The following is a 19,893-nucleotide window of genomic DNA, read 5'->3' as shown; positions in this document are numbered from 1 at the left end:
TGTTATGATTGTATTGACATCATTCGTGTGGAGGCCTAGAGCCGAAGGGTTTCATCAGTTTTACTTAGAGGGGTTAGTTGCTCATGTTGTTATGAGTAGTTGAGCTAGCTAATGGGTAGTTTTCAGTTTTCAATTGTGTATTCACTTTCACAAATATTTGGGAAGCTGAATACGTCTACCAACGCTGCTATCTTCATCCATTGACTTCATAGATTACACCACCAACAGCTTTCACCAATAGAACCCAATAGATTCTTTTGGCTATGACATTGCTAAGTTCGCATCTCCATTAGAAACCTCCCATTGCACCTGTGGGTGCACCCCGTCGTCGAGCACATCGTTACTCTGTATTGTGCTCTAGAGTGTGTCCAAAACGACTTTTAATCAATGAGCGACCTAGCATCATACATGGGCACAAAACACAATCCCTATTCCTAAAACCATTCTAATACACCTTCCTATGGAATTTCAAGATAGTCCGGCCCATAGAAGGCTCTATACGTACCGCATACTCATTGACACCCAAAGATACAACTCCACCACCTCAACCTATTACCCCTACATGCTAGTACCAATAGCCACAAAGTATGAATAAGGTTATAACCCAGATTTTGCAACATGTTTTCTGCTTCAAACTTGGTCGATAAAAGCTTAAAGAGTATCCTGACAAACGCTTTCATCGCCACAGAACTACAACAGGGTTACATGGATGTATCTCCTAATATCACCTGAAATATAAATTTAATGCACCAAGTCCATCTTAAAGCAAGGTATTTAAATTCCGACCAGTAGCGTGTTACGCTGCCTTCTTCCACACGTGAAGCCATGTGTCTAAAAATAAATCTCAATCCAACCCTCATGAATCCTTTTGGGCCCCTCCACATTCAGCCATGGTCACTTGATTTAAACTCCGCGGTTCAGCTGATTGATCAACATACCCCAATCACCTTGCAAAAGGTTCCTCCAAACTTCTGCACGAAAATATAGTACAATACCTTACGAACCCATTTCGTCGAGTTGAAGTTCCAGTAGGTGTTGCAGAACTAGATAACACTTCAGAAACATACAGTTGTTTGGTGTGGTGCTGCAACGTTAATAAAATACCAAGGATCCTGACAGCCATGACAATTCCCAAAGATACAGATCTATTTGGGGAAAGATCTTACACGGGCCACAGCGCACCACACGGATCACAATTGACATCAGCAGCTGAGTCCCAACAGTTCGTCTCCATAAAAAACAATTAAGAGATGTAAACATAGGTAGTAAGTGGGAGAATTGGAGAAGGCCAGCTTTGCTTTTATTGTTAGACATTACCAGTGCACAAGTGAGAGGCAATAATTAGGAGTTTTCAATTTTGACGGCGTATTGATTAGTAGCCATTTGCCCTCAGGCCTACCAATGGATTCCGCCAGTTTTATATTTGGGTTTATTGGCATTATTCTTGGGGAGGCCTACAGCCAACGGATTTCATCAGTTTTACTTAGAGGGGTTAATTGCTCATCTTGTTATGAGTGGCGGAGCTAGCTAATGGTTAGTTTTCAATGGCACATTGTGTGGAAGTGGATCATGGGAAAGCCAACATGAATCCGTCGTTAAGCCTTCTCTATATAAACTGTACAGAGTAACCCTTTGTGCATATACATCACAAAAATTGTTTGGAGGACATAACTTGTGAGTAGTAGAGAGATGGCCTAGTCTGATCTCATCGGACGCTATGCGGGCGGTACAACCAAGTAACTTGGTTCGTGTCTTCATCCACACCAATAGGTGCAATAGAGTAGACCCCCTGGAGCGTTTCCTACGAAGACGTCTTCATCAGTTTCGCTAATGCATTCGTCTCCGACCCGATGATGATGTGTTCGTCCACTTCTGGTTTGGTGAAGACGCCAAAATCTTTGTACGAGCATTCATGGATGTGTGTCGGAGAGTTCTCGTTCTTCTTGGTCAGTTTCATTGCCTTCTACCACATGCCGTTGTCTGGTGATGTGTTTGTGCAGGTCGCATAATTGTCAATTTGGGAAGGAAAATGGTGAGAAATAAGTATCTAGTAACATTTCGGTTGAGCATGCATGAAGATGCCTATTACCTCGTGTTTAATGTTTGAGTGTGTTTATTTCCGTAAACAAAAGTTTTTACTTCCAACACATCGCAGTTGTCAATATTATGTTGGTGAATCCTATTTTGGTTTGTTTTTTTAGATGGGTTTGTAAGTCTTATTTGAATGGATTCGTCAAATTTTTGGTCCATCATAACAAATTTGAGTTTATTGATGATCTTATCCAATTTGCCTACTTTCTGTTATAACTATAATTCGGTAAAATACGTTTACTCTAAGGTTTGTCTTGCTATTGGCAAGCTTTTGTAACATAAACCTCTTCTGGCAAAAGTGCATATGTCGATTAAAAAAAAGTAAAATGCATGTAGTAATTAGAAAATTCGACAAATGTTGAGACTAAGGACATTTATCTACCCAAAGACAGATTTACCATGGTCTCCTGGTCTTATATTTAAGATGTCCTATCTCTGTTGTTTTCTTACTTTCAGATTGTAATCTCTTTATAACAGATAAAAATCTAGGGAATAAAATGAAATGGAAGAAACATAATTACACATGGAAATCTAACTTCTCTAAATTTATACAGCTGTCTTCAGATTCAATAAAAAACACTTCAGCCTGTTGCAATAGCAGTACCCGTGAAAGGAAAATATTTTTTTAATACATAATTTATGTATCTAATCAGTTGTAGCATGATAAGGGCTTCATATAAATGGCAAGTTCCTAGAATATTGCAAAATGTGTTAGGACCAGTTCTTTGTAAAGCTCTAATCCCATGAATTTGTTCACTGCCTGCATATTTATGGACACATTTAGTTGTACAATACAACACAATGGTGATACTCAATGGAACAATAATACCACGGGGCAAGCAGTACCAAACACAACAAAAGCATGACAAAAAAACACTTCTCATGCAAATTACCTGGACCTCCAAAATTACCTGAAAGAGGCAAGTCATGTTTACATTTTGTGCAACCAAGACGGGAATTGGGGCTAAAGAAGCTGCTCAATTTCAATGCTTATCGTGAGGAACAATCTAACGGGAAGAATAAGCGCCAACCACAGGGCAGGAGAGGCGCTGGAGTAGGGGGCAGAGGATGCCACGGGAAAAACTACCTGTATGTATTGCCACCCCTGGGACACGCTGTCGTGTGTCGACCGAACAACGGAAGAACACGGGAGGCTTGGAAGTCTTCCTCGCCCTTTAGCCGCCGCCGCCGTCCGCGGTCAGAGCCTCATCCGCCCATCAACCGTTGCGCTCCCGTAGGTCACAGCGTCAGCCACCGCTTCGATTGGGGGCAGGGGGCTGGGCTGCTCCCTGCTGCAGGTGGAGAATTGCCGACGAGTCCTGGGAGTTGGAGAGCTCCTCGCTATGGCGGGCTAATTAGGGGCAAAAGATCCGGTACATGTATTAATTCTGCGTGTTAACAAAAAATGAGAAGATAGCGTGATTTGGGGGAGTTGGGCCGTGTTGTACTCTTGTGAGTCTCTTGGGCCTGCAAATCGTTGCGATGCGGTGCTGCGTGGGCCGCTCGGTCGATCGGGACTCGGTCGGGAGAGTGGATTGGGATCGATCGACTGGCTCGTCATTCGTCGCCTCGTGCAATCGCCTCTGGTCTATGGAGCCTGGCGGCGGCGCTTGGGAATTAGGGAGCGGGGCCAGCGCCAGCGCCCAACGGGGAGCCAGTGTGCCACCGGGGGATTCTGGAAGAGAGGGGGAAGCGTAGATCGGAGGAGCACTGACCATTGTGCGGAGGAGGGACGGCGGGCGGCCACGCTGCACCGGCCGCCGGCGGGGATTCCACGACTGGTCTGCTGCCTCGCTCCCAGGGCGCTGGAGTTAAGTCCGTATAACCCCTCAAATTTTTTGAGAATGAGACTATTTCATCCCTTAACTTCAAAACCGGATACTTAGGGCGTGTTCGGGAACGCCCCCGCTTCTCAGAAATCCATCCATCCCGCTTCTATTTCGTGCTCCTGCTTCCGATCGAGAGCGAGAGGTGTTCGGGACAGCTTCTCGTTTCAACTGGGCTGGAAGCCATGAAGGAGCGGAGGAGGCCGGGTCGAGGCAGGAGCGGAGGAGGCCGGGTCTTGGCAGGGGCGGAGGAGAACGGGGAGGAGGAGGAGGAGGAGGAGGAGAAGGACTGCCGGCTGCTGCTATGGCCTCGTCGGTGTGGGGGTCCTTCGGCCCGGCTGCTGCTCCGGTGCGGGCCGCGTCGGACGGAGACGGGGACGGAGATGGGGACGGAGGCAGGGGAGGCTACCGGAGGAGATGGGGACGGAGATGGGGACGGAGGCGGGGGAGGCTACCGGGGATGGGGAAATAGAAGGTCGGGAAGAGAAAATTTGGGGGCACGGGAAGCGTTTTCAATCGGCGGTGGCACGTCGACTGCTCCGCGTTTTGTGAAGGAATTTGTCTGGCTTCTTAAATCTTAGATTTTTTGTGTCCGGGGCTGTTTCATGGTGGATTTACGGGAAACTAGAATCCAAAGGGTTGCCGAACACGTCCTTAACCTCCTAAATTTTGCAAAACCAGACAAATAACCTCCTTAGACCAACCTAAGCGGTTTTTCTAGACATTTTTGTTGATGTGGTGACTGACAAATTCTATGTTGTCAGTTTTACCCACATGTCGGTCACCACATCAACCCCGACTGTAACCCAACCCGCGTGGATCCCGACCAAGGACTGTGTCGCCCCGATCACTGGGTCCAGGTCGGTCAATGCTGATCTTTTTTTTTTGCGACCGACATGTGGCCCCACCTATCAGGATTCAAGCAAAAGCACCAGTATAAGCAGTTTTGGGGCTTACTGACTCAAAAGGTGTGGTTTTGCAAATGGTTTTTCATTAACTGTGGTTCCGCGACACAGCTGTCCCAAAAAGTGTGGTTTTGTGAAATTTACTCTTATTGTTGCAATGTATCTTTATCAAAATTTTGCTGCTTTATACTCCCTCCGATTCTAAATTCTTGACTCAAATTTGTCCAAATATGGATGTATCTATTCTTAAAAGGCGTCTAGATACATGTAATATTTTGACAATAATTTAGGATCGGAGGGAGTATGATTTTAATGGTTTCTATATGATTATATAATTTACTTTTGCATGCCATGGTACCAGTATAAGGACAATAAACTGTTAAAGTGTTAACAAGAAGCAAACATTCACTTTCACAAAAAGGTTCTTTGTCCTTGTTCATGCTATTCGTCCGTTCATCTTTTCCGTGAACTGAATAAACCCACTTCTGTGTGCCATATGAAGGTGATTCTGAACAGAGAATTGGAAACGTGCCCAATTTTCAGCAACCTGAAGGCATTATCCCTTGGTGAATAGTGTATGGTTCCGGACTTCGATCCATTAGTTTCCCTCCTACAGGATGCTCCAAATCTGGAGAGGCTTTTTCTTGAACTTAAAATGGTATGTACATATACTGCTTTTATATTGAGTTGTATCTTGTATGGATTAACTTGGACATATTTCATAAACATTTATTTTGTTATGCAAAAAGGATCATGTCAACAGAATGGTAACGGAAGATAATATCAGACCAGAGGGTAGATCATTTGCTTGCAGAAACCTTACAATGGTGAAGATACACTGTCCTAAAGGTCATGTTGGAGTTCATGTGTTGGCACAATTGTTCATGGCTAATGGGACACCAGTTGAGAAAATATATGTCCGTCCCCGGAACTTGTGAGTCATATATTCTTTCCATATCTTAGAAATGTTGTATATGAGTTATATGAATACTATTCCCTCTTATTCTAAATTCTTGACTCAAATTTGCCCAAATATGAATGTATCTATTCTTAAAAAGCGTATAGATACATGTAATATTTCGACAACAATTTAGGATCGGAGAGAGTATTTGGTTAAATGATAAGGCTGTTCTCTTCAAACTTGGAGTTCGTTTCTATAGCATGATCTTAATCTATAGTACAAAGTAAACTTATCTTACTGACATTTCCACCAGTCCTTCTCACCAAACCTTAGTAGTCTGAAATCAGAAAGATGCCATGTAGGAACTCTAATTCTGGTAGTAAGATGGTATATCTGATTACTTAGCTTTTCATTTACTCTAATATATATGCATGGATCTTATCTGTTAATTGCAATCAGCACTTTGTAGTTTACATATTCAAGGGACTAGACTTTACGCAGTCATACACTGTTCATGCAGCATGGATCATGCATAATTATTCCGTACTTTGGAACTGTGGAAGGCTCTCGTAATGTAACGTTGCTCTTGCAGATGATTCTCAGTTTATCCCGCGACATAGACTATGCCTGCAGAACTGACGGAAGCTTCAGACACTTCTCTTCGATTAGCTTGGAACTATGTGTGGCTATATGAAATCCGGAAAATAAATGGTTTTCCTAGTGTCACAAGTTAAAACTAGAACTTATGTAGTTTCGTCCTTAAGCTATCCATATTATTGTTACTGGTTATTTTGTTTCCAAGAATCCAGGTTTGAAAACTATGACAACACTCTGTTACGTTTGATAATACTTGTCGAAATCTTAGATGTATGTAGACATTTTTTAAGAATAGATACATACATTTTGGAGCAAATTTGAGACAAAAATTATGAAACGGAGGGAGTAATTATTATGTCAGCACTCTGTGTCAGCTTCATCTCCTCGTCTCTTCATTCCATTTCTTTTCCTTCATTTTTCTTCTTCTAAAAACCCTGTTGAAAAAAGCCCACGTTTCTTTGTAGGAATACAGTATGAACCATCAAAATTGTGTAAAAATGTTTTCGTTTGTAAGCATGATGAGCTAAAATAGCGAGTAATTGCTTTGGTTAGTTTTAGCTCACCGTATTTGTTTTTCTATGCAATAATCAAATGAAAAACAAAATTTGTCATGCACGTAATAACAATTGCACTTGTGAACATATTGGGCGACGTGCCATTTTGAGCTATAGAGTCAAATGGTTGAAATGTGGGCCGTTTTGAATCACCCATCGATGGACAACCAACAATTATCAAATATTACGAACCGAGTGTAGTAGATCACGTGATCAGATTTCTCGTGGTAGAACCGGCTCTTATACAATATTCCTAAAAAGAAAACTCTTATACAATATTCCTAAAAAAACTATTATTCAGTATCACCCATAACATGGTTGCCCCGCTTGATTTTGTAATTTGGTTATGTGTACTGGTAGGACATCATGCACTACACAACTAACTTGCCAGATGAGTACAAACAACCGAGTGGTGATTTGCTCGGTTTAATCTGATTCACACGTACTAATATCATGTGCACTACCTAGCAGGGGCGGAGTTAGGGGAAAATACCCCCTTGCACAACTTTGATGTTCCCACAAAATTAGATGCAATTTCAACAAAAAAAATCCATGATCCTGGTGTCCTGCTGGTGCTAATCCCTGGTATCAAAAACTAGGTAAAATTAACACTAATTTTTTTACCTGCTCCGCCCCTGCTACGTAGCACTCCATCCATCCCACTATATGTGGCTTGTTTCATTTATTTTGACCAAACCTTTGACCGGCAATTGTTCCATATACATGTGGCTTATGTGATTTAAATAATAAGTATATGTATAAGTAAGTACCTTTAAATATGAATGCCATAATGTTTAATAACGTACTTCATCTGTTCCATAATCCTTGTCGAAATATTACATGTATTACTTTTTAGTCAATAGCTTGGTCGAGCAAATCGTGATGCAATAAAAGAAGCAGTGCAGGGCCATTAGTTGCCTTCGAAATTCGAATCCATCAGACGATCATTTCTGGTACCGAGCTGTTGAGACTAAGAAGAGACTACACCGTGGATAAAAGCAGAAAGCGAGTGGCATACCGGCATGACAACACGGCTGTTGCAGATCACGTACGCTCGTAGCCTCGTAGGTTTTCACCTGTTGTCGAGTACTCTGCTATCTGCTCCATGGATGATGGACGTTTCTGGCGGGAATGTCCTCCCAACAACATACAGGAGGGTAGGACATGTATTTCCATAACTATATGGCATTTTAGCCAGGGGTGGCAGCTCCTTTTTTACTAGGATATATGGAAAAGAAAGAAAGGACTGATCTTTTAATCTAGCCTTCAGAAGTGGGGCATTGAATCTTCAGGCCACTCATCACATTGGGTGGTTCCTTGCACAACACAGATAGGCGCTTCATGTTTTTCCCTTCAAGGACAATGCAAACCAGTAACTCATGTCAATGAACAATCAGTCACCCGCTTTTGCCTCTAAGCGTCTCCTAATCAATCCATTCATGTAGTGCTGAAGTGTGAGCAGGAGAAGCAAAATAAGAGAAGAAATAAAATAATAAATAAACATAAGAAAGGTGAGAACACATGAAGAGATGGAAATGATGCCGGCCTGTTGGTCCAACCATCGGAACAACCCTTCTGACATGGCCTAGAAGGACATCTGATGATCAATCTCAATGGAATTATGTGATGGCCGCAGCTCTTTCCAGCTCTCTTGGCTTAGAATCCAAGCAAAAGGTTGGTTTATTAGGATTACTGTGTGAATCACCAACTACACTTGTTCTGCAAGCCTTGGTGTGAATTAGCTTTAATTGGTAGAGCCTGGTACACTGGTGGAGACCAAATTCATTTCCATCCTGTATTTCAGACTACTACTCTTAAGTTAGTTAGGATGAATTCTAACTCTCAGGTTTTTCTCAGAGGTAGGTACCCCAAAGAACTACTAGAACAAAAAACTGCCAGATGTTTTCGTCTATGTGAAGTAGAAAACTAGAAATATAAGAAAGAGAATAAGTCAATTTGTTTTGCACATCAATATGTGATGGAACATACAGTTGCATACGTTTTATTTTCGAAACAAAGTTTGCTTTTTTTTTAAACAAAAAAAAACCGACAAAGACTATTTGATATTTTGGTTGATCCATGTACATATAGGATACAGATTGCAAGAAAGGTACTCCGTACTTAATTAGGTTCAGACTCAGCAGAGCCAGTGATGAAACAAGCCAACACGCTTGACATGATACGGTCTTGTTGGTGCATGCATATCAGTACAACGCTTCTCCTCAGCTACTGAACAGTTGAGAATCGGCAACATTCGGTTTTCTCTTGATAGTGATTGTAAGATTTGGGATTTATCCAGTCAGAGTTGAGAAACAAACATCCCTTCTGATCTGCGCACGAACAGTTTCTAAGGTTTTAAATTCTTATCAGTCATCACCACGACACCAACCGGAGGCACTTGTGAGACAGCGACCACAGAACGCATGCATATAAAAACTTATGTGGGCAACCAGTCCATCCTACTACTCTATAGTTCGGTACTAGAATCTTTGTTTTGCTGCCATCAACATCACACACTGAAACTTGCGAGCAAAAGGAGATCAAAGGAAGAGACCATCATATCAGCTGGGGAGATGAAGGCACCTCTGCACCCCTCCTCACCGGCCTCCGCCGCCTTCTTGTGCAAGAAGGCGCGGTTGTCGCCGTTGCTCCTGGTGTCTCTGCTCTTCATGCTCCTCTTCTCCTTCCTCTACGGAGAAGAGCTCACGGCGCTCATCAGCCAGCAAGCTCGAGCTTGGCCACGCCTCAACATCCACAACGACGACAGTGATCATCAGCCCGTGGCACCACCGCCGCCGGCCCGTCACAACGACGACAGTGATCATCTACGGAAGAAGAAGTGGGAGGGGAGGCTGCCGTTCGCGGTGAACGATGAGGACGAGGACGAAGAGTGCGAATTGTTCTCGGGGAGCTGGGTGTGGGACGAGGAGGCGCACCCACTGTACCGGGAGGAGGACTGCCCTTACATCCAGCCGCAGCTCGCCTGCCAGGCGCATGGCCGCCCGGACAAGGCCTACCGGTCCTGGCGCTGGCAGCCGCACGACTGCACACTCCCAGTGTACGTCCTTCTTCATCTTCTCGTTTCCGTTATTAATTGCTCGATCGCCACACTAGGACTCAAAATCTCCCTAGCTACATGCGCGCGAAGCGAAACTGTCCCAACAAATAAAAAATTGGTCCAGTTCGCTCGACCAAACAAATCCTGCAACTTGCTATTTTCAGCTACCCAACACTCTTCTGAGTAAAGCATCGTGCTTTGGAAGATCTCTGTGACTACAGAAACAGCGTAGGCTTCCGCAGAATTTGCTTACCAACAACATTCCTAACAACTACTCCCTCCGTCCCATATTAAGTGACTCAAATTTGTCCAAATATGAATGTATCTATGTCTAAAAAACGTCTAGATACATGTAATAGAAAGTCACTTAATATGAGACGGAGGAAGTAGATTACTAGAAACGTTATGTACAAGATTCTATGGTCTCATCAGGTCAAGAATGCTGATCAAAAGGTGGCCACAACGTCTTGGCGTCTCGGGACGCAACTTCTCCCGTTTGAGTAATGATATTAAGGTGGAGAATTCATCCCCGGTGATCTCTCTCTAAAAAAACATCCAAGCTTTATTGAAAATTTGTCATGGAAGTTTTTTTTTATCTAACCAACTCCCAAAATGCTAGAAGCGTGCTTTCATTTTTCTGAAGGAAACTTGCTAAATGCACGTACGTTTTTGTGAATAAAACAAATTACACCACTCGCTAAAGATAAATTAAACTAAAAATGACTATTCTATATTACTGGCATTTGCAAGTAATTTTATGCCAACTTTGATGTCAAACATCATCTCTATCTGAATCCTTAAATTTAATTATTTGCATTAAAAGGAGGAGAGAATATTGTTTTACAATTGAAGTAGTGGGGAGTGAGGGACCACCACCAATTAACTCTTTCATAAGAGCAAAACCATATACTCCCCCGGTCCCGAATTAACTGACTTCAAGTTTTACTGGAAACTTCTAATATTTGAGGAGTTTTTGGTTCTCTTAAGAGTGAAGTTTTTGATATTTGAGAAGGAGTTTTTGGTTTTCCGACGAAGTGAAGTTTCGAAATTTTAGATGGGATTTCAACAAAGGTTGACAAACTTTCAGTTTTCTAGGAACAAACTTTTTTTTGACAAACTTCTAAATTTCTGGATGGACTTCCAATTTTTTTTTGACAAACTTCCACATTTTACAGGATGGGATTTCAATTTTTTGGATAAACTTTCAGATGTTTTCATACACACTTCCATTTTAAATTTTCAAAATTTGAAGGATAAACTTCCCTTTTTTTGACAAACTGAAAAAAATCTGAAATAGACTGAGTTAGGCTGCTTTGCATCACAAACTTCTAAATTCTGAAATGGACTAATTAAGCTGGACTACATCGGACTTACCTGAAAAGAAAGGAAGACTACATTGGACTGTGCTGGAAAGCATCGACATCACGCGGCCATGCCCATGGCCCAAGTGCTCGAGAGGGCAATGCGGGTGCCCGCCACTCTTTTCTCGATAGCCCAAAGGATGCCGTAAAATAAATTGTTCAAAGAGGTTCAAAAAAATTGTTCAGCGTATTCTCTTTCTAATAGCGAGACATGATTTTTTGCACTCCATCGATGGTAGAGACCTGTGGTGACAGAAGCGACCAGTCGTGCGGAGCGCTTCCCAAAAACCTTATTCGCCCTCTCCCGTACAGGATCGCAAAGGCGACAGGTTCCGGAGACCTGCTCTCCCGTACGCTGGTGCACGCCGGCGTTCGGGATGGAGTAGACTACGACAATGGTGCAAAAGCAAGAGACAGGCGAAACCCTAGCTCGGTTGTGTTGCGTACCGATTAAGGGACGGGACGACTGTATAAATAGTCACGCAGGTATAGGACGGTTCGGATTAGGAAACCTGAACCGACTATACAAAATCTGCACATGTCCTCGCGCGTGTGACAAAAAGATAGGAAGCCCGGTCCCGCACCGACACGGCACGGCTCGGCTCCAACTCGATCCACGAGGCAAGCGGAGGAGGAGCGCGCGTGAAGATTTGTCTTGCTCACTTGCTTACTAGGTGAGAAGCAACATACCTTATATGTTGCTCTCACTCACTTTAAACTAACAAGGTGGGACTATTCCCACTTCTCTCATCCTACTTCATGAATGGGCTTTTAAAGTTTTCAAAATTATTAAAGTTGGGCCTTTGGGCTCATCAGTCACACCCAATTCTAACAATTTCTTCTCTAGAATATGTGTTTTCTCTTTCCATTCGATTTGAACAAAATTTTGCATTCTAGTCGTGCACACACACACACGTGTATATATAGCACACATGACCTGACACCTCCATAGCCATGATATTCACTTTTTTTTAAGAAAGAAAATACCCATTCATTCCGGTCAACAAAATATGCATGTAGGTCACATGTACTGAACTCACTGTAGTCCATTGGGTGGGAGCCTGGGGGAGCCTTAGGGCGTGTATAATGGGGTAACGTCAGTTTTTTCTTAACGATGTCACATAAGATAAAATCTGACGTGGAAGAGAGAGAAATGGAAAAAAAGGCACAAGCCTTCTCTTAATTAAGAGATGATCTCTTCACAAGAATGATAAGGGAAAGATATGGCAAATTTCCCATTGTACTAGATTTTGTCTTTTCTTAGCATTTATTTAGTTAATTTTATTCATCTAAGCATTAATTCTAAGATATAACACCAAAAGATAACTCATTGTACAACATGTTTTGTTGTCTTTTCTAAATGACATGGAACACCCAACATAAGGCAGTCTTATCGACCATTATACATGCCCTTAGGTCAGCGACTCAGCGGGAAATCTGTTGGGGCAGCGGGTCCATGTGGACTGTGGTGCACATCGCCTTTATCTGCTAGAGTGCAGAACGCTGTAGGGTCTAGACTGTACGATTTCCGTTTCATGCCGTCTGCGCCGCAGGTCGCTGTCTGCGGAGTTTGCAACGAGTAACTCGATGGACTGATCTTTATGTAATTTTCGAATGGGAACAATCTAAAGATGTTTGGGGGATGCAATGCGATATATGCAACACAGGTTCAACGCGACGCTGATGCTGGAGACCCTTCGGGACAAGCGGATGATGTTCGTGGGCGACTCGCTGAACCGCGGGCAGTTCACGTCCATGGTGTGCCTCCTGCAGTCGGCCATCCCGTCCGCCGACGCCAAGTCCTTCGAGATGTCCCCCGACCAGCAGCACACCGTGTTCACCGCCAGGGCCTACAACGCCACGGTGGAGTTCTACTGGGCGCCCTTCCTGCTGCAGTCCAACGCCGACGACGCCGTCGTGCACCGGATCTCCGACCGCACCGTGCGCAACGGCTCCATCGCCCACCACGGCCGCCACTGGAAGGGCGCACACGTCCTCGTCTTCAACACTTACCTCTGGTGGTGCTCCGGCCTCCGCTTCCGGATCATGTATGCTAAACCGAAATATCCTACTTTCTCTGTTCGGAAATAAGTGATTCGGATTTATCTAGATTCAGATACATGTGAATTTAGACAATCCAAGTCACTTATTTCTACATTATTCATGCGTTTGCAAGCTAATGGATGATGATTTCAACCGAAGCAATGTAGGAACGGGCCGATCGAGGAGGCGGCGAACACGGAGTCGACGGTGTGGGTATCGACGGAGGAGGCGTACGGCATGGCGTTCCGGGACATGCTGCAGTGGACGAGGGACAACATGGACTTCAACAAGACAAGAGTCTTCTTCACCAGCATGTCGCCCACCCACGGCAAGAGCCAGGACTGGGGCGGCGCGGCAGGGGGCAACTGCTACAACGAGACGGCGATGGTCCAGGACGCGGAATACTGGGGCACGGACAGTCGCCGTAGCGTGATGCGGGTGATCGGGGACATCCTCGACGGCGACGGCGCCGACGTGCCGCTCACGTTCCTCAACATCACCCAGCTGTCCATGTACCGCAAGGACGCGCACACCTCCATCTACAAGAAGCAGTGGAACCCGCTGACGGCCGAGCAGCTCGCTGACCCCAAGAGCTACGCCGACTGCGTCCACTGGTGCCTCCCGGGCCTCCAGGACACGTGGAACGAGCTCCTCTACACCAAGCTCTTCTACCCTTGATAATCACTACTAGGTTGCACTACTAGCTAGTTACCATTCGAGATCGACCTTCAGGTAGAAAGAAACTGTCAAGAGAGTAGTTCAAGTGGTAAATGTTTACTAGACGGAATTGCGCGCCTTGCCGCGCCGGTTCTTTTTTTTCTGTAAAGAATAAGCATTTTCAGAATACACTGCTACAAAGAATACACATGTTTCTCTGAAAAATCCACAGAACGACACCACCTTGAATCAAGGGACATCAACAAAACTTTTAAAGAACTTCTTCAATGATGACATGATAATACACCAATTCCTAGTCTAATAATGACTCAAGACTTCCTTGGGCATATTCAGCATCCTTTGAAAATGCTACGGAGTTGAGAAATCTCTCCAAATATCTCGTCCTCTTGTTTGAACCTCCCTCGGCTCCCTCGTTTCCTGCAAATAAGATAGTCAAATTCAGTACTCCTTCTGATCCTAAATTCTTGACTCAAATTTGTCCAAATATGGATGTATCTATTTTCAAAAAGCGTCTAGATACATGTAATATTTCGACAACAATTTAGAATCAGAGGGAGTAGCACCTATTGAGCCACATTATGAGAGAGAGAACTACTGTGTTGTGCAGCCTGAGAGGGCAGACTTAGTGTGTTGTGGAGCGTTTATAAATCAACTTCACGGATAATAACACATGCCAACTACTAAAATGAGGGAAAAGTGAATCATTCGGTTCCTTACAATTAGAATATCAGTGTAAGAACAGTAATTCAATGAACGTGCACCAAAATGGCCATTTAGAATGGTAAACTCTTTAAATCAAGGTGAGGCTACACATGATTGCACGTACTTGAGAGATAAATGGACTTAGCAATAAGTGTAATTATTCAGAATAGGTAGGCAGCAATTCAGGGGGTGTTACCTACCACCTAGGTAAGTGCCTTTAGTATACTCGTAATAGCTAAACTTGTAATACTTCTTCTGCACAAGAAAACTATACTTATCATACTATGATACTGATATGCATGCTCACTAATAGCCTGGCATGTTTGAGCCTGATGTTAGCATATGAGCCCATATGCTGGAGGTCAATCAAAGCTAAAATTAACCCAAAAGATTACTACATCTTAGAAATTTTAAAAATTGCAGAAGGATAGGCCAGGCCTCACAGTGTAGAACATGTTACTCAAAACAACTTTGAAATTATGGAATTACCAGAATTTCTTCTAGGAGTTGTTATGTGAATTGGTCGACTGGAGCAATATACACCGTTTATTTCAGTCATGACATCCGGCTCCGTCATTATCGTCTCCAAACCTAACAAATTCATAGTATGATCAGGCATCGACCTCCCCTCCTCCCGGTGATTTTATTCTCTTTAGTATCATGCATCAGTGTGACCTATAGCGGTGGCATTTGGAGCAGCTGAAATCTGTGCATATAGAAAAATAATCAACTTGAAGATTTCTCTATCTACGATAAATTACTATACTACATAAGTTTGCGAGTAAAATACACTGTAGGTCCTAAAACTATTCGAGGTGTGCCAAGTGAGAACTAATTCTTTCAAAGTGCATATTTTTGGATCCTAATTCTTTGTAAGTTGTTCACGCGTGGTCCTATTCGAGCCCGAGCCGCTGCTGCCCGGCCAGGTGGCAAGTTGACTGCCACACTAGCTAAATGTCGGGTCGTTGGAAATTGCAAATAGGCCCAACCTTTCAATTTTACTCATTCCGCGGTCCTTTCCCCCGATTCTTCCTAGCCTGCCCGAAGCAGAGGTGACACGGAGGGCGATTCTAGGGTTTCCCCTCCGGCGAGCTTTGAAGGGGGGCGGCAGCACGGGCGGCTCAAGCGATGGGAAGAAGAAAGAGAGAGAATGAGAAAGAATTTGCCAACTGCGGTCTCTATTCTTATAAGGGGGTTTCTGCACACTTCGGGACCACATGAACGGCGGGAAAACTACCGCCCAACGACCTTGGCTGACGTGGCAGCAGTCAACTTGCCACCTGGCCGGTCAGCAGCGGTTTGGGCTCAAATAGGACCACGTTTGAACAACTTACAAAGAATTAGGATCCAAATATGCACTTTGATAAAATTAGGACTCACTTGACACACCTCGAATAGTTTTAGGACCTGTGGTGCATTTTACAAAGAAACCATTACAGTGACTTGCTATTTAAAGATACATGGTGGAAGAATTTTAGATATTAGCCATGAGCTTGCAACTCGGGCAAGCTTGGCCATATCACAAATAGGAAAAGTATGAACAAAGGAGAAATATCCCAATTTGTTCTATGATCACCAAAGACAGTAGTCAACTCAAATCTGGATGGAACTCTGTGATGGTGAATTGGTGTTCAACTATGTGAAAAGATTTATACAATCAGTTAAGGAAAGACACAAGATCTAGTGCTAAAAACCAATTGTAATAATTTTGTATGTGCAGTGCATATACAAAAGTATTCTTGTGTGTGTAGTATATATACAAAAAAAAATATTATCATGGCTCTGTACCTGATAACAATCATCAGAATATACCTCAACAGAGGAGAACCAACCATACTATAATACGAAAAAGAACAACAAAAGACTAAAAAGTATTTGATATAATTTTATCATCTGATAATTGTCCCGCTAATTAATATGAGGATTGCAGACTATGAAAGGAAACATACTATTTTTTACCCCTGAGTTTTTTGGTTGAGGAGAAAATGTGAGGTAACTTCCAAGTATGGTTGGAGTTTGGTAGATATTGTAACCACCCAAGACTATATAACATCAAGTCTAAACTGCTAGAAACAGGGAAGTAGGATCATGAGTGAGAGACATACTTTAATGTAATAGTAGACCATAAACATTGGCATAAGATCTGCTATGGGTATTTGCCTGACACGTTCATAAAATCTCAATCAATTAATTGGCTATAATGATAACACGACAGTTTGTATCAGGGAAAAAACTGTCCTCTCAACTTTGATCCGGTATCCAGTTTTCCTCTAGATCAAAGCAGGAGAGCTCCCAATTTCCACAACCTACGCTGCAGCACATATATACCAGTCTTCCCTAGCAAAACATCAACTGACGAACCACGAAGTAGTGACATCTCTCGACATATCTCAAAACAGAAATAGTTGATACCAAATGCAACTGCACCAAGAAGCATAACAGTAAACCCAATCTTTGGCCGTCCAGGAAAACGAAATAAAATAACTACCCTAGGTAAATCAAGGATGGTTGCAATGACACGCTCTGCTCCATGCTCCAATTCTCCATGAAGAAAAAATGAACCTAATATTCAGATTAACACACATTATGAAGATATAAGCAACAACCTATTAAACAAGAATCTAGGTAAAAAAAGAAGGGAAGAAGAGCCATCAGAATTCCAACCCAACTTTGGTGAATGTAAGGTCATACAAATTCCATGTATAGCATATCCACCGGGTTCTTCAATGGGCCCATACTTCGCAAATTTAGTCCTCAAATTTACAATACTAAGCATGCATGGAGTTACAGTTTATCAAGCTCTTTTCTTTACTGTATTAGCCAAGTACTGTAAATAATACACTCGTTTCAGGTGTTCATTGCATTGAACTTTGGTAACTACAGATTTAGTAGTACACTAAGGCCCTGTTTGTTTGGACTTCTGCTTCAGCTTTTGGTGCTTCTAGCAATCTCAAAAGCACATGAAGCTGAGAAGCACCTCCGGACGTGCTTCTCGAGAAGCACGTCCGGAGGTGCTTCTCAGCTTCATGTGTAAACATGAGAAGTGCTTTTGAGATTTCTAAAAGCACCAAAAGCTGAAGTAGAAGCCCAAACAAACAGGGCCTAAGTTCTCCAAGAAACATTAACATCAGAAGAAAAATTAATAGACTGTTGCCGGAAAGGTCGTTGCTACACCCTACAATTTCTCCATAATTATGCATAGCAGGAAAAAAATTAGGATGTCAAAATAGACTACTCGTGCGTGTAGAATGGCCAGGATGGATCTGCTATCAACAAAAAAAATATCAAGGTAGGTGCTAGCAAACCTTGTTCAGATTGCGATGGGTAAGCCAGGCGATGAATCCTCATGCAGTCTGATGGTAGCTCCAATTTCTTGATTCCAGCTCCCAAGTACAAAGAAGAAACCAACAAGGACTGCCACCAAAAGTTAATTTCACATTTGGGCTGAAGACACCTCAAAATTTTGTAGTTGTAAATTTGCAATCGTCCCTTACTTTGCAAATTTAGTTCTTGAATTTAAAATACTAAGCATGCATGGAGTACAGTTTAACAAACTCTTTTCTTTATTGGATTAGCCAAGTACTGTAAATAGAACAAGATTTATAAGTAGCACACTAAGTTCTCCAAGAAATAATAACATCAGAAGAAACATTAATAAACTGCTACCGGAAAGGTCGGTACTGCACCCTACAATTTCTGCATAATCGCATAGCAGAAGCAAAATTAGGATGTTGAATTAGACTACTCGTGCATGCAGAATGGTCTGGATGGATCTGCTACCATACAAGAATAATGTAGATGTTCCTGCAAACCTTGTTCAGATTGCCATGGGTAACACAGGCCATGAATCCGCGTGCTTTCTGATGCTAGCTCCAATTTCTTGATTCCAGCTTCCAAGTATAACGAAGAAACCAACAAGAACTGCCACCAAAAAAATTAAGTTCACCTTTCAGCTGAATAGCCCTCAAAATGTTGTAGTTGTAAATTTGTAATTGGTGTGGATAAAAGAAAAGTGAAAAGAGAACAACAGAGGACGAAATCAAGAAGGGAGACATATGCCTGTGAAAACTTACCAAGTCATCCTTTCACCCACGTGCAGGCGAGGCTGGAAGCTTCCGCTTGGGATTCCGGGTCATCTTGTCGGTTGCAGCGTAGAGGCGGCTGTCGGCGTCGACGCGCGTGGGGAAGGCGAGGTCGTTGTAGGCCGGCTGACCTCGGGCTTGAGTTGAGGAAGCCGGAACAGCGTATACGGCGACGCGACCTAGGGGAGCGGCGACCGGCAATGGATAATCGTGCAGGGGCAGTGAGGGAAGCGAGCGGCGGACGGCGGAAGAAAGGCCAAGGCCCGAGGGCAGCGGCGCCGCCGTTGGACGCGAAGAGGGGGAGGCTGGCGGCGACGGGTGCGGGTCTGTGCGGGTGCGGTGGCACACGGCCGTAATTAGAACGCATACGAAGTTAGGAACGGCGACCCATACGAAGTTATGAACGGTGACGGAAGTGGCCACGTAACGCAAAACCGACGGCCGGTCGAAGTGGCAACGTAGCAGCAGGCAAATGGTGAGAATTCTTCGCCCTTCCATAGGGGTAATAGATAGATGTGTCCGGCCATGTCCATGTGTCTCGTTCGTCGTTCTGGTTCATAACCTTGAGTACTGCAAAAACAACGTCGGAATCTGCCTACTCTAGTCCTTCGTTCCAAATGCTAGGTTGCGGGAGATCATCCGATTGGTTTCCCCTGTTTTTAGGCGAATGTTTTTTTTAGAACAACGATCTCTCTAAAAAAAAATCAAATAAACCAAAAAGTTACAGAAAAAATAAAACTTAAACTCAGATTATGTGTTGCGCCGATCTTGATATTTTTCCAAGTCTTTACTGTTAGAAATTGCAGGAAACCAAAGCTGTAAGAGGTGGACTAACCTCTTAGGAGGCTTTACGGAGACACATGAGTTGTTTACCTCAAAAAGGTGAGTAGGTGACATGTGACCGGAGATACACCCATCACAAGAAAGACTACAAACCATTAGATTATCACCAAACCAATGAGAAGGAGAACCAAAATCACGAATTTACAAGCTATAAGAGAATCATGAAGTCCGTATGATAGAACATAAATGGAGAGAGGGGGCTTTTATTCTGCGCAAGACACCACGTCCACCGTCAGGACATCATCAACACAA

General features: G+C 43.3%; 1 protein-coding gene and 4 long non-coding RNA genes across 7 annotated transcripts; 2 read left to right on the top strand and 3 right to left on the bottom strand.

The window, feature by feature from the left end:
- Positions 1 to 1,557: 1,557 nt before the first annotated feature.
- LOC112271137 lies at positions 1,558 to 3,331 on the bottom strand. Its single transcript, XR_002964057.1, has 2 exons — positions 3,179 to 3,331; positions 1,558 to 2,851 (listed from the first exon to the last, which is right to left on the bottom strand). It is a non-coding gene; the product is annotated as an uncharacterized LOC112271137 (long non-coding RNA).
- A 59-nt stretch (positions 3,332 to 3,390) lies between these two features.
- LOC104582701 lies at positions 3,391 to 6,636 on the top strand. Its single transcript, XR_730600.3, has 4 exons — positions 3,391 to 3,901; positions 5,325 to 5,480; positions 5,572 to 5,756; positions 6,316 to 6,636. It is a non-coding gene; the product is annotated as an uncharacterized LOC104582701 (long non-coding RNA).
- A 2,658-nt stretch (positions 6,637 to 9,294) lies between these two features.
- LOC100836452 (protein trichome birefringence-like 33) lies at positions 9,295 to 14,203 on the top strand. 2 transcript variants are annotated; one of them, XM_014899540.2, is made up of 3 exons: positions 9,295 to 9,932; positions 12,961 to 13,341; positions 13,496 to 13,909. In XM_014899540.2, exons 1-3 carry the CDS (start codon positions 9,298 to 9,300, stop codon positions 13,767 to 13,769), a joined length of 1,290 nt encoding a protein of 429 aa, XP_014755026.2. In that variant the 5' UTR covers positions 9,295 to 9,297; the 3' UTR covers positions 13,770 to 13,909. The 2 variants fall into 2 exon arrangements, with proteins under 2 accessions (XP_014755026.2, XP_003568627.1); XM_003568579.4 differs by having other exon boundaries at positions 9,301 to 9,932; positions 13,504 to 14,203.
- On the bottom strand, positions 14,111 to 19,172 carry LOC100834399. Of its 2 annotated transcripts, XR_730599.3 has the most exons (6): positions 18,790 to 19,167; positions 18,529 to 18,637; positions 18,022 to 18,130; positions 16,822 to 17,278; positions 15,206 to 15,422; positions 14,111 to 14,431 (listed from the first exon to the last, which is right to left on the bottom strand). It is a non-coding gene; the product is annotated as an uncharacterized LOC100834399 (long non-coding RNA). The 2 variants fall into 2 exon arrangements; XR_002964056.1 differs by having other exon boundaries at positions 15,206 to 17,278; positions 18,790 to 19,172.
- Positions 17,279 to 18,009, bottom strand: LOC112271138. The gene is made up of 2 exons (XR_002964058.1): positions 17,753 to 18,009; positions 17,279 to 17,682 (listed from the first exon to the last, which is right to left on the bottom strand). It is a non-coding gene; the product is annotated as an uncharacterized LOC112271138 (long non-coding RNA).
- Positions 19,173 to 19,893: the final 721 nt, after the last annotated feature.

This window comes from Brachypodium distachyon, chromosome 2, assembly GCF_000005505.3.
Source record: "Brachypodium distachyon strain Bd21 chromosome 2, Brachypodium_distachyon_v3.0, whole genome shotgun sequence".
In the NCBI taxonomy this organism is placed as follows: domain Eukaryota; kingdom Viridiplantae; phylum Streptophyta; class Magnoliopsida; order Poales; family Poaceae; genus Brachypodium; species Brachypodium distachyon.
This window is presented reverse-complemented; position numbering and strand designations above follow the sequence as displayed.